The sequence below is a fragment of the Ursus maritimus genome, unplaced genomic scaffold, assembly GCF_017311325.1.
Source record: "Ursus maritimus isolate PB19 unplaced genomic scaffold, ASM1731132v1 scaffold_8, whole genome shotgun sequence".
NCBI classification, from domain to species: domain Eukaryota; kingdom Metazoa; phylum Chordata; class Mammalia; order Carnivora; family Ursidae; genus Ursus; species Ursus maritimus.
In genome coordinates, this window is record NW_024426996.1 from 45,192,067 (window position 1) to 45,204,823 (window position 12,757).

Consider the following 12,757-nt stretch of genomic DNA (forward strand, 5'->3'; position numbering starts at 1 on the left):
CGCAGCAGTTGATCCGAACCCGGCTGCCTCCAAGACGTGGTCTTGGGCAAACTGCAGGGGCAGGGAGGGAGGTTCTTTTCTTTTCTATTATTTTAGAGGGAGTGAAGAAGTGAAAACGTGAGGACTGCAGTTCACTGTAATGAAAAGAATAATCGAAAAAGTGGGCTGGCCGCCCCTTGCTTTTCCCGCTGGGGTTGCGGGGGTGGCCTTGGTTGAGGAGGTTGTGGCACCAAGTACCCATCTCTCCTACCTCTTTTCACTCTCCCCTCCGACCCATTCTCTTCTTGAGCTCCTATGTCAGTTCAGGGTCCCGTGTGTTATTATTACGTGTGTGTGAGCACAAAACAGTTTGCTGACGATGGGGCTGGGGGAAGTTCCTGGCAGAGCAAAGTCTGATTATTTGGTCATCTTGCTGTCAAGAGAAAAAAAGAAAGACAAGACAACCCCCCCCCCCGCACCTCCTCCACCCCCACCCCCCATCATCACACCCTACACTCGCTCCGCTGGAATAATTCTGTAGCTTTAACTCCAGTTCTCAATTGGATTGACATTCTTTGGGGCTATTTGGATGGTGGTACTGAATGTAATTTTAAGTGTATTTTATTTTTCTTCCATGGCTTTACAAAGAGCGGCAATGAAGACGAAATTAAACACCTACAACATGCAGTTGCTGCTTCTTGTTTTCTTGGTGTGGGACCCAGCCAGGTGAGACATTTATTTATTGTATTTGACTTTTTAAATTCAGGGTAACGGTGTGTTTCTTGAATGCTGTCAATGCTGAGGTGGCCTTTGAGAAGCTGAAGTATTTTGAAGAGTCCACTCGAATGAAAAAAAGAGGTTGTATCAGGAAATTGAACTATGAAGTGGCAGAGGCTATAAAAAGTTCACTGCTTCTTGTTTTTAATGATAAAAAACAAAAGTGATCAGAAACATTTTCTTAAAAAAAAAAAAAAAGAAAGAAAGAAAAGAAAATCTCCAGAGAAAAGACTTATCTTTTGAATGGCATACTCTTGCAAGGAATGGAAGTGGTTAAGTTATATGTGTTTATAACACCAAGATTCAGTAAAATAGCCAACAGTTTTTCTTTAAGCCAAACAAAAGCACAAGCTAAAATGATTTGATTAACTTTTTTCCCCTTCCTTCTTTTTTTTCTTCTTTATTTCTTTCATCTTCCCTTTTTTAATGGTCTAGGCTCTCTTCAGTCAAGTAGAAAACCCAGAGGATGTGTGAGTCTTTAACCTCTAGGTGGAGGTAGTACACAACTTCACAACCACAAACAATAAAACAAAAGCTTGATTTATTAATCCACTTTTCGTATTAGTGATTTAGAGATCTTTTATTCCTAAAATGGTTACTGTCATAAACAGTACTTATTTTAAACATGTAACTAAGTTTGTTTTGCCTATGTTCTACAAACATGAAATTGATTTTTATTGCTTTCAGTAACGTCTTAATGGTAGTCTTTTCTGATTTTTATCATCACTGGGCATTTTTTATTTATTGTCTAAATTTAGGATATGGTTTTCAAAATATTAGAGGACTTGAAATATAAGAGTTATAAGAATGTTCATGTAACCATTCCTTTGAAAAATAATGTCTTTATTATATTTTTATTTCCTTTTTAATTTTTCATTTTCCTGTCCAAGTAATTGTCAAAGTATGAACATACTTTCTCGAATTGAGAAGAAATCTCTTTATGAGGCTTATTTTTAATTGGAAAATAGCTCCTCATTTAACATCTTAATATTGAATTTAGAAAAAAATATGACATGTGATCAAATAACACTTTTCAGTGAAAACCTCTGTGTGGAACTTTATGATTATTGTAGTGATTGGTTTTAAAATTAGCTTAAGGTAATATAGAAACTTTTGATGATGGAGTTTTGATGAACTAATTTGCTTACGTAATTTTTAAATGTTTACCTTTGTATCAGTGTTTTAATATTTTCTCTGCCCTCAAGACAATATTTGTTTGAAGTTGGTTACCAGTTTTTTAATGTATCGTGACTATTTTTAGTTACTAGCTGTGTAATCATTTAAATGCAAATGGACTCTGTCAATGATATTTTATACAATACACCTTGCTCAGAATGCAATCACATATAATCTTTGATTTTAAGGGAGTGAACACACCACGGTCAATTAGTAATCATTGAAGATCCTCAGTGCTTAACCATATTTCCCTCTACTAGTTTTCTGTTCTATATTTGACCAGTAATGCTCATGCCAGTATTTTATTCTATTATATAAATGATTCTTTTTTGGGGCCAGTAATTTAAATCTCTGAATCATTCTAGGGGGAAAAAATGGCAGGGAAAAGGGACATTCTGTTTTATGCATCCAGTTGCTGCTGCACCAAATTGCTGGATGTCACAAAATCAGGTCTCTGGCTTTCTGATGGAGAAATAATGGAGAAAATCACTGTTTCTAACCCTTTTCTGGTGATATTTTAAGACCATTTGTTCTTTCCGCAAATTTATCACGCACACACACAAAAGTGGCGAGGCATTTTAATCTTCAGGCAACCCCTATTGCTCTCCTCAGAGACCAGTCAGGAGGGGTACTCCTCCAAGGCTGTGTGCAGCCCTGTGTGTGTTCCTGTTCCTTTGAGAGCCCACCTCCACCGCCTGGCTACAGTGGAGCCTGGAATACAGCCAGTGGAGTTTCCCTGATGTCTATATTGCACTTGGCCATTGGGTGGAGGTATACCCAAAGTAAGGAAATAATCTTGGTTTAAAAGAGAAAAATGACATAAAGGGGAAAAAAAGGCATTTATGAGGAAGATAGAGACATTTTCTGCCTCCAGGGAGACGATTTATTTTCCAATTAATATTCAGAGCACTGAAGTATTATTTTAGGAGCCGTTTTGGTTATTGTACCTTTCTTACTGCAGAATAACATTACTAATAGTGTCTGCATGTGATCATCTACAGTCATAATAGATTCTAGAGGATGGCTTTTAGACAAAATGAATATTCTACACTGAATGCTAAGTGGTAGAAACCTGAAATAATTTTGACATCAAACTTTCTGATAATCTTGTATTTAGTGTCCATTTTCAACAACATGTTTATCTCCTCCACAGATATGCTGGTATTTATAAAAGTGATAAAAGGAGAAAATGGGTGGCCCTAATAGCTTCGAGAGGCTTAGAATTCAAACCAAGGAAGAAGAGCATGCTGGCACTTGTACAACACACATATGTATATGTGTGTAAGTGTATATGTATATATATACATATATATATATATATATATCATCTTGTAAAATTGTCTGTTTAGGTTGGTGCTGGCTAACATCCAAGAAGATGAGGCTAAAAATAACATTACCATCTTTACAAGAATTCTAGACAGACTTCTGGATGGTTACGATAATCGGCTTAGACCAGGACTGGGAGGTAAAAGTAGTTTTCCTTTTTTTAAACTCTCACGAAATAATGCTTTTAAAAGTTATGAGTAATATTAATATTCTAATACATTTCATATATGAATGCATGTATTAAAAAACATAAATAATAGAACGTAAGGTATATGAAATAAATGTTCCTTTTACGCATGCACAATGTACTTAACATAAGTTTTAAGAATGCCTAAAGTCATATGGAGCCTAGACTTCCTGCATGAAGAGTTCTTAAGTTAGTTTATTTATAATTTTTCAAACTTAAAGTATATTACAATGAAACATTACTGGGCAGCTATGCTTGTATAGTATCTTCACATTTTACAGATGCCTATTTTCACAGCAGTATAGATACGAAGAATTGAGACACATTAAAAAAAGTATCTGGGTTGTATTTCAACAAATACACAGTTTAGGATCCTATGATGCTATTTCTTTACACATACATATGATGTTTCTAAAATGCAGCACTGGTTTGGCATTCTTGAAACTTTCAAAGACATTTTAGCTATACATTAGCTCTAGGCCTAAATTTACTGGACTGTGGCATAGCTTGATTTCAAATTTAAATATTAATTTTCAGCTCAGAAAAACAAATCTGTTTTTATCCATAAAAATAAAGGAAATTAGGCTTGGCCAAAATGTTAATTTTTAAAATATGTATAATTTTAATTATCCTCTAATTATCCTTAGCTAGGTGATACCAAGGAAATTAGGTGAAGGTAAAGTAGATTAAGGTGTGCAATTCCTAAAGGATTCTGAATCAAAATGTTGTTACTCATCAATTATAACATGACATATATATTTCCATACATACATTTATCACATGTATGTTATACTTATTTGGATGTTTGGTTTAACCAGTAATTAAAAATTAAGAAAAAATAGTTGAACAATTGATACTAATAAAGATTTATATAATTAGCCAGGTTATTACTGGCAACTTTGTAATATGAAATTGCTTACAAAGATGTGTATTGACTAAATGCCTAGATATTTATGTAAATACTTTCTTTGAAAAATGTAGGTGGTGGTTAATTCTATGTATATTTCCCAGTGTATGGTTTGGAGTGTCCAGGACTCAGAAAAAGTCAGAAAAAGACCCAACTTGTTAAATAATATGCCATTTAATGCTGTTAGTTTTTACTGGAATCCCTGAGAGGTATCTCTCACTTTAAGATAAGTACAGGGACGAATAATATTAAAAAACATGGCCCATTGTATCATTCAGAGAAAAGTCCATTGCTTAATATACACTTCGTTTTCTAAAAGGAAAAACTAAAAGGAAAATAATATTTCTTCAGTAATTAATATTTCTAATGAGCATGTATGTAAGGAACCACTCTCTGATTCCTGATGTGACAATGAGCCATTGCCAAACTCATACCGTAGAAGTGTGCCTAGCATAAATCTGTCATCATTCATGATAGTGGTTTAAGAGGTAGTTTGCACTAAGGCAGATAGTTTTCCTAAGTCATAGATTTTATTTTTTATTTTTTATTTTTATTTTTATTTTTTTAAGATTTTATTTATTTATTTGACAGAGACAGAGATAGCCAGCAAGAGAGGGAACACAAGCAGGGGGAGTGGGAGAGGAAGAAGCAGGCTCATAGCAGAGGAGCCTGATGTGGGGCTCGATCCCATAACGCCGGGATCACGCCCTGAGCCGAAGGCAGACGCTTAACCGCTGTGCCACCCAGGCGCCCCAGATTTTATTTTTTAAAATAAATAATGTGCTGTCAAGAATCTTAATATTTGAGCTAGACCTTGGGTTTTGTGTCTGGGAGTTTTTAGGGCAAGTACCTACGCTGTCGGTGCGTGCTTGGGGAGTAGAAACTACCTGTTTCAGGACGTGGGTCTTGCCATTTAGCTCTTCATATTTCTTTGGTAATATCTCTTACATTCTTTTTTACTTGCATTGTCGCTGCTCAGATATGGATCCTTGTCACTTTATTTGGGTTAAGTGACTCTTCTTGGCAGGTGTCTTCTTCCCCAGTCCTTCTCTGATATTGCTCGTATGCCAATATTTCCCAGTCGGATGAGTTTTCTTTTATTCTTACAACGCTTTCCACATACCCCTCACTTTTCTTGATCATAGAACTTCAGTGGCTCCCCTTTGCCTTCGGCAGGTGGCAGGAGTAGAAGAAGGTGGTAGAAGGAATATAGGCCTGGGAGGTCGATAGATCTAGGTGCAATTTCAATTCCATCCACACACGAAGCTGTGTCTTGGCCAGATAATCTCTGTTTCCTTTCATTTACAATGGTCATGATATATCTACCTTTCTGCTTTATAGGGTTGTTGAGAGGATTATATAAACAAAAAGTGTCTACAAAGCTGGTGCCACATAGTAACAATTCAACAAAGATGTAGTTCTTCTTCCTTCCTTAGAGTCCTAATTTGCCAATCAAGGTTTTCTACATTCTGTTTCTGGGGCTTCATTTTTATTTTGCCTTCCCGTTCATCCTGTACTTCAAAGCATTGGTTCTCTGTCTCTTGCTAATCCATTCCTATCTGCTCCCTTGGCCTTTGGTCATATTCTTTCCTTTCCCTGGAAGTATTTTTCTCATCGTCTCTGATGATCGAAACCCTTCCTTTTCTGTAAAGACCACCTCAACACTGGTCCTCTAGTAAAGATCTTTCTTAACTGAATTGAAGCACCCGGATTCAATTTTCTCTCTGTTGCATTTCTTCAGTGGTTGTTGGCTCTATATTTCATTTGGAACTTATTATGTGCTGGTTTGGATTATTTATTACCTTTTTGTGTGTCTCTTGTTACCTTAACAAGATTGTTAGTTCGTGGAGGCAAGATATTGTATCATAAATCCTCTGTGCTCTTAGCAACTGAATATTGATTTGCATATTGTGGCCATCAGGTAAATGTTGATTGCTTGATTAACTTTTCTATGACCAGTTAATCATCTGTAAAATGGGGCTACTTATATTTAGCTGACCTTTTAGTTAGAAGTGTTGAGGCGATAGGTCAGGCATCATGTTGCAGGAAGGTAGTGTGGCTTAGTGAAGACCTACCTAACTTTAGAATGTGGAGATTTAGGTAAAATCCCAGCTCTGGTCCTGAGCAGTCCTGTGACCTTGAAATACTCAGCCTCTCTGGGTCCACATCTGTCATCTATAGAGTGTGATTACTCATACTGTTCTTAAAGCATTTGACGAATATGACATACAATGATATACGCAAAGAATTTAGCACAGTGATATGGTAGAGAGTTAATGAATAACAATGCCTAAAAGACTTTCAAAAACTTTCTAAATTCACTGTTGTAAATTTAAATTATTATGATTACTTCTGCATCCCAAATTCTTAGCCTACATGTTCATATGTTATTTCAAATAGAAAGTCCAAGGAAATTACTTGCATCATTATGTCCCAGAAATTAATAAGAAGGAAAAAATGAGTTTGATTCGATTTTAATATATCAAGCTGAACATCTCTATTGATGAAAAATCTGGATAATTAATCTCAATTATTATTTTCTTTCCTTTATAACTTTAAAATGAGTATATAGGAAAGAGCAATCAGTTTTGGATTACGAGTTAGAAAAATTGTTCTTTTTCTCCTGGCTCTACCACTTACTAGATTTTACCCTAGCCAAGTTGCTTAGGCATTCTGACTCTTGGTATTTTCTTTGGGAAAATGGCAATAATGGTATTTTATCTTGAAAGGAGGAGAGTAAATTGAGATTCATATATATGATAAGGATTATATGAAACATTGAGCAATAAAATTTTAAGATATTTTATGATTAATAATAGAGTCTCTTTAAAATTTAAGTTACGTCATGCCACTCAACTGCTCAAAATTCTGCAATCATTTCTACTTCACTCAGAATAAAAATCAGGTTCCTTGTGGTGGTCTCCAAGGCCCTGCATGATCTGACTCCTTATTCTTTCTTTGACCTCCCCTCATACAACTCACCTTGCTAACACTGCTGCAGTCACATTGGCTTCCTTTTTGTTCTTTGAACACACCAGGATATTCCTTAGAGCTTTTTCCCTGGCTGTTCCCACTTCCCTGGATATCCTTTGATCTCACCTTCTCAATGAGGCCTATCCTGACCAACCAAATAAATACTATAACCTGTCCGCCTCTTGATAATTCTGATCCCTTGTACACACCTTCATTTTTTTCTTTTTTCCTTAATACTTATTATCCTTTAATATTTAAGATAATCTATTTCTTTATCACTGTTATGTCGATTGCTTATTTTTGTCTCTTTTGCTAGAATGTAGGCTCACTGAAGTCAGGGATTTGTGTCTGTTTTGTTGCTTGATTCACTGATGCATCATCTATCCCAAGCATCTAGAACAATACCTGGCATATAGTAAGCTCTCACATATTTCTGGAATGAATTTTAATTTAACTTTAATTTAATTTAATTTAATTTAATTTAATTTAATTTAATTTAATTTTTACTGTGCTATCATGAAAAGAATTGACTATAGAACTTACCTGATCCTTAAATCAGTGGAGCAGTTATCATTTAATTAACACACTGAACTTCTCCTGTTAGCATCAGCATATTTTAGGCTGACATCTTGGTGAATTAGAGCTATTATTACACCAGTTACTCAAATCCTGACTTAATGTTAACCATGATTCTGCCTTGAACTCTGTGATTTTGGGTGATTCATTTATCCCATCTGTGACTTAATTTACACATCTGTGAAATGGCAGGAGAGGATCTACTCATTCTATTTAAATCTCACAAGGATACCACGTGGTTAAAGTAAGTTAAAATTCTTGAGAGATCGTAGTGTGAAATACAATTGATAAGCATTAGTATTGTCAGGAATATGAAAAGGATTATTCCAGAAGAACATCTTAGGAGGCAGTGTCCTTTGAAAACATGCCAAGAAAATACTGGTATGTCTTGTGCATTTGGTAGGCTTACATCTTTGTGAGTCTGGAAACCTGAGATGGGCTTGCCTTGATATCTTATCTACCAAGACCATGCATTTAGATCACCTAGAACTAATAACTGGATTAATTTTTCCTCTTGTCTTCATTTTAGTCATTAGAACTAACAATTTGGAGTATCACGCATGGATTTTTACATTCCATAAGAGGCTTTCAAATTGTTATAAATAACAATTTATAAATAAAATTTGTAAATAAAAAGAGCAGCATTTGTTTTTTGGACCAATTTTGTGGGGTCATTGGAAAAATGAATGTGTAGACAGGTCTCGTACATTTATGACAGCTAACATCCACAGTGCTCAACAGTGACAACTATTAGAAATGACAAGGCTTGGTATCTAAATTATAGATTCAATCTGGAAAACCTAGATTGAGCACCATGCTTAACTGCATTTTGAAAAGCTCTTTCGAGGAGGTCGTCCAGATAGATTTTTTTCCTTCCATGCTCTTGTTTTATACTCTGAAATCTTGAAGAAACTTTATGCTTAAATCCATGAAAAACATGATGTCAGATCATAGGCTTGGGGTCTGAGTGTCAGTTTCCAAGTTCGTTCTTGGATATTTATCTTCAGGCTGTAGAGAGATAGATGACAACACATTTCTATGAATTTTACTGCTCTCAAATTTATAAAAATAAAATATAGTCTATTCAATGAGAGAAATTAATATAGAAAAATCTGATCCCTCCCAGAACCTAAGAGGAATTCTGACCTCAAAATAGCATGATATTACTGTATAAAGTAACGCTTAAGGTCAGTGCCTCTGGATACCAGCACCTTTGGATTTGAATTCTGTTGCCACCATATGATAACTACAGAACTTTCAGCATGCTACTCAATCTCTCCTTGCTTTGGTGTTTTATTTGTAAAATGGGAGTAAAAATATGTGACTTACTGGTTTGTTGGGGATGTAATTTTTTTTTTTTTTTGACATCTTAATCCTTTGGACAGGGTATGGCAAGCAGAGTAGGAACGCAATACACGTAAGCGTTAATGCTGCTGCTTTGGCATTAGAATGCAATAGAGAGCATCACCCAGTGGTTCGCTTAATGTATAAAAGCTATGACTTTTTAAAAAAATGATAAATTTGTAGTACACATAACCCAGTTTTATTTTTTTAAAAAGATTTATTGTTTTGAGATAGAAGGAGAGAGAGAGAAGGAATATGAGAGGGAGGGGCAGAGGGAGAGGGAGAGAGAGAAACTTAAGCAGAGTCCACACTGAGCGGGGAGCTCGACTCGGGGCTCGATCTCAGTACGCTGAGATTACGACCTGAGCTGAAAGCAAGAGCGGGATGCTTAACTGACCACACCACCCAGGGGCCCCCGCATAACCCAGTTTTAAAGAAAGGAGAGATTGTATATTTCTCATGCAATTAGTTTCATTTTGTAGACACACCTTTGTATGTGTACAGAATCTCTGAAAACAAAGGTAGTCACCAAAGAAGTATGACATATGGGTTGCTCTTTATAATTATTATCATGACATGCAATAATTTGGTATCATCAATTCATGGTAATAAATTTGCCTTTGGGAGAAAAGATATAGTTACAGAATAAAACTTTAGTCTGTGACATTAATGATGATTTGAGGGACATAAAACCAAAAGCGTGTCCATCAACCTTACCTGGGATTGTGCCAGGTACTTGAGTGGCAAAAACTCTGGGTCTTGCAGCAACAGAGTATGTGCCCGATGCTTGAAGGTGTCTTTTGAGATGATGGGTGATGGAGGCATTGGACTAATAGAACATACAAAGAATAGTCTGAGATCTCTACATGCTATTAGAAATGGAGGGGGGAGTGGGTTGCAAGATGAGCAGGAAAAGAGACATTGAGTGTTACGAAGTTCTGGTCTCAGATGGAGGCAGGGTAAACTCCAGGACTGGGGACCCCCCCTCTCCGTAAAGCTGTGAAGTTTGGCATTCTGCTCCTCTTTCAGAGTCTGTGGTTGGGGCTGATGTTCGCAAAGAGGCCCGAGGCAGCTGAGAATATCATCTCCCTTCCCTTTCTGACTCAGCCTTCTGGGGCTCCCTGCAGTGTCTGGAGTAGGCTAACCTTCAGAATAAGCTGTAGTAGGCAAAAGAAGATTTCAGAGCCTTTTTACGCTCTCGGCCACTGTCTTCTTCGCCCACTTGAGTTTGCCTAAAGGTCACAGGGAAAGCTGCATTTGATTATTTCATGAGTGAGAAAATGGAAATAAGTTGGGGAGATTTCACACAAGTGTGCAAAAGAGCTTTTCATAAAAGTGTAAAGGATCATTATCATTTGTCATTTCCTGTCTATTTAAAATTATTTTGTGGGAGGTACAAAAGATAAAAAGCAGAGAGGTACTGGCTGCTTGAAGTGGGGTGCTTTGGGGAGGCTGGAAACTCTGGGTCTGACCTCCAGAAATCGGTTCCTTCAGTTTTGTCTGGGACCTGTTGTACTACTCTCCCTCTGGCATGGAGATAATATGGGCTTCATCACAGTGCGAGCTCGCTTAAACTAGAAGCATGGTAATGTTATGTACAGTTTTCTGGATTCTTTTTGATATTTTGATGCAAGAACGTCGTAGCATTTCTGCACACCCTCTCTAACGCTGTGTTGCTTGTTCACTCCCTGTCAGAGAATGGCACTAAGACAGGCTTCTTCAGAAATGGTTAGATTGAGGTAGTTTGCAGAATTCTTTCTCAGTTTGTTGTATGAACTTGTGCACAGCTTGTGATTTACTTTACAGGAAAAGCAGACTGGATACATGGCAGCAAGGGTATGCATTACATTAGATGGTGGCACTTTCCTCCCAAACAGCATCTCTCCGGCAGAATTCAAGGTGACATCATTGAAATGCGTGACCAAGAGAATACTACTCATGTTTTCATAAAGTAACGCTAACACTTTGTTTTCACCTTAAAAAATACTTGATTAGCCATTTTTTCTCTCAATCATTGCTGCTAGAAAAGCATTGCCCTCGGTCTTAATTCTGAGGGATTATTATTTTTGTTTTTTCAGGCACAAGCATGCTTCACTCACTGTGTTTTCTGGCTAGCATTTAAGCTCAGGTGCAATCAGCGTTTCTCTTTTTACCCCCTTAACACAGTGGATAAATTGGACCATAGGCATGACCAATCCATTTGTTTTAGTGTTATTTTTTGATTGCTACAGCTCAATCATATTGTAGAAATCTATATTGGTAGTGGAGATGGCCAAGTGAACAGCTTGGCCAGTCAGCAATTCATTACTTTTCATTGTGTTAACATGCAAAGAGTCAAATTAAATTATTCTAGTATTCTGTTTCTTAGCACATGTCTATTGAAGGCTTATGATTTCCAGACATTCTGCAGAATATAAAGATGTGTACATGGTGTGTTATTGGTCTCTGGTGATTGAAGTCCCTCGGAAGGCAGATAAGGTAAATACGCTATGATTCTCAAAATAACTTGAAATATTACAACATACGTTCCATTTTAAGAACATGTTATTGAAGTTTTGAGAAGAATTCACTTTTCTTGTACCATATAACCAGAGTTGGCCAAGTTCTGTATCTATAATCATGGTTCATGCATTCAACTATTTCTTATTAAGGGCCAGTTATTTGCTGAGTCTTATTTTAAATGCTGGAAATATTTTGATGTATAAGACCCAGACTTTGCAGAAATTCATATCACACCATATTTTGGTTCTTTCTGCCTTTCAAGTGTCCTAGACATTGACTTCTTCCTTTTCTCCTTAATTAAAAATACCATATAACCACCCTATGTTTTCTTTATTGAATGTTATTGATTGTCTTTTCTCATAACGGGAAGAGTGAATTTTGGTTTATTTACTGTCAGCCTGAGAGTTTTATCTGTAGAGGAGTATGACATTCAGAGAGCGTGTCTTTTTGGGTCTGTAGCAGAGGTGTTGAGGGTTAAGTGTAGTATTCTTAGAGTCCAGTTGAAGCTTCTAGACATTTCTCGTTCTCTTTTTAAAGAAATTTTTTTGCCTTATTTTAAGTTCTTTTGAGCCAGAGATGCGTTCAATAATAACTAGACATTCCTTGTGAAATAAAAGAAATAAATTACATGATGTGGAATGTAATGAGTATTAAGTTTATTTCTTTTGAATTTTTAATGGTCTTGACACCATAAAGAATTCTGAAAACTTGTTTTTAACTTGAAATATGTCATCCTTTGAGGTACAGATCTTATCATTTAAAAGTAATGTATAAGAATAAATTAATGTTTAAATCTAAACATATTTCATATAGAAGTTCACCATATCAAGGGTATCACTTATGATGAGATGTAAATCTCTCAAATTCTCCATAGTTTTTTGCATTTTAAGAAACTTTGATTAAGTAATAGTTTTGATATCTTTGTATGTTTTTATTAGACCTTTGCAAAAAATAAAAAACTAGTATATAGAAAATATGAACCCATCTCCATCTTAGTTTGACGTAAGTTA

At 36.1% G+C, this 12,757-nt stretch overlaps 1 protein-coding gene across 3 annotated transcripts in view; it reads left to right on the forward strand.

The window, feature by feature from the left end:
- The first annotated feature begins 634 nt into the window (after positions 1–634).
- GABRA2 (gamma-aminobutyric acid type A receptor subunit alpha2) overlaps positions 635–12,757 on the forward strand; it is a 113,547-nt gene continuing 101,424 nt past the window's right edge. For all 3 annotated transcript variants that reach the window (XM_040624855.1, XM_008701440.1, XM_008701441.1), the window contains exons 1-2: positions 635–705; positions 3,282–3,397. In XM_040624855.1, the coding sequence (XP_040480789.1) occupies positions 635–705; positions 3,282–3,397 (187 nt within the window). The remainder of the gene's footprint in view (positions 706–3,281; positions 3,398–12,757) is intronic.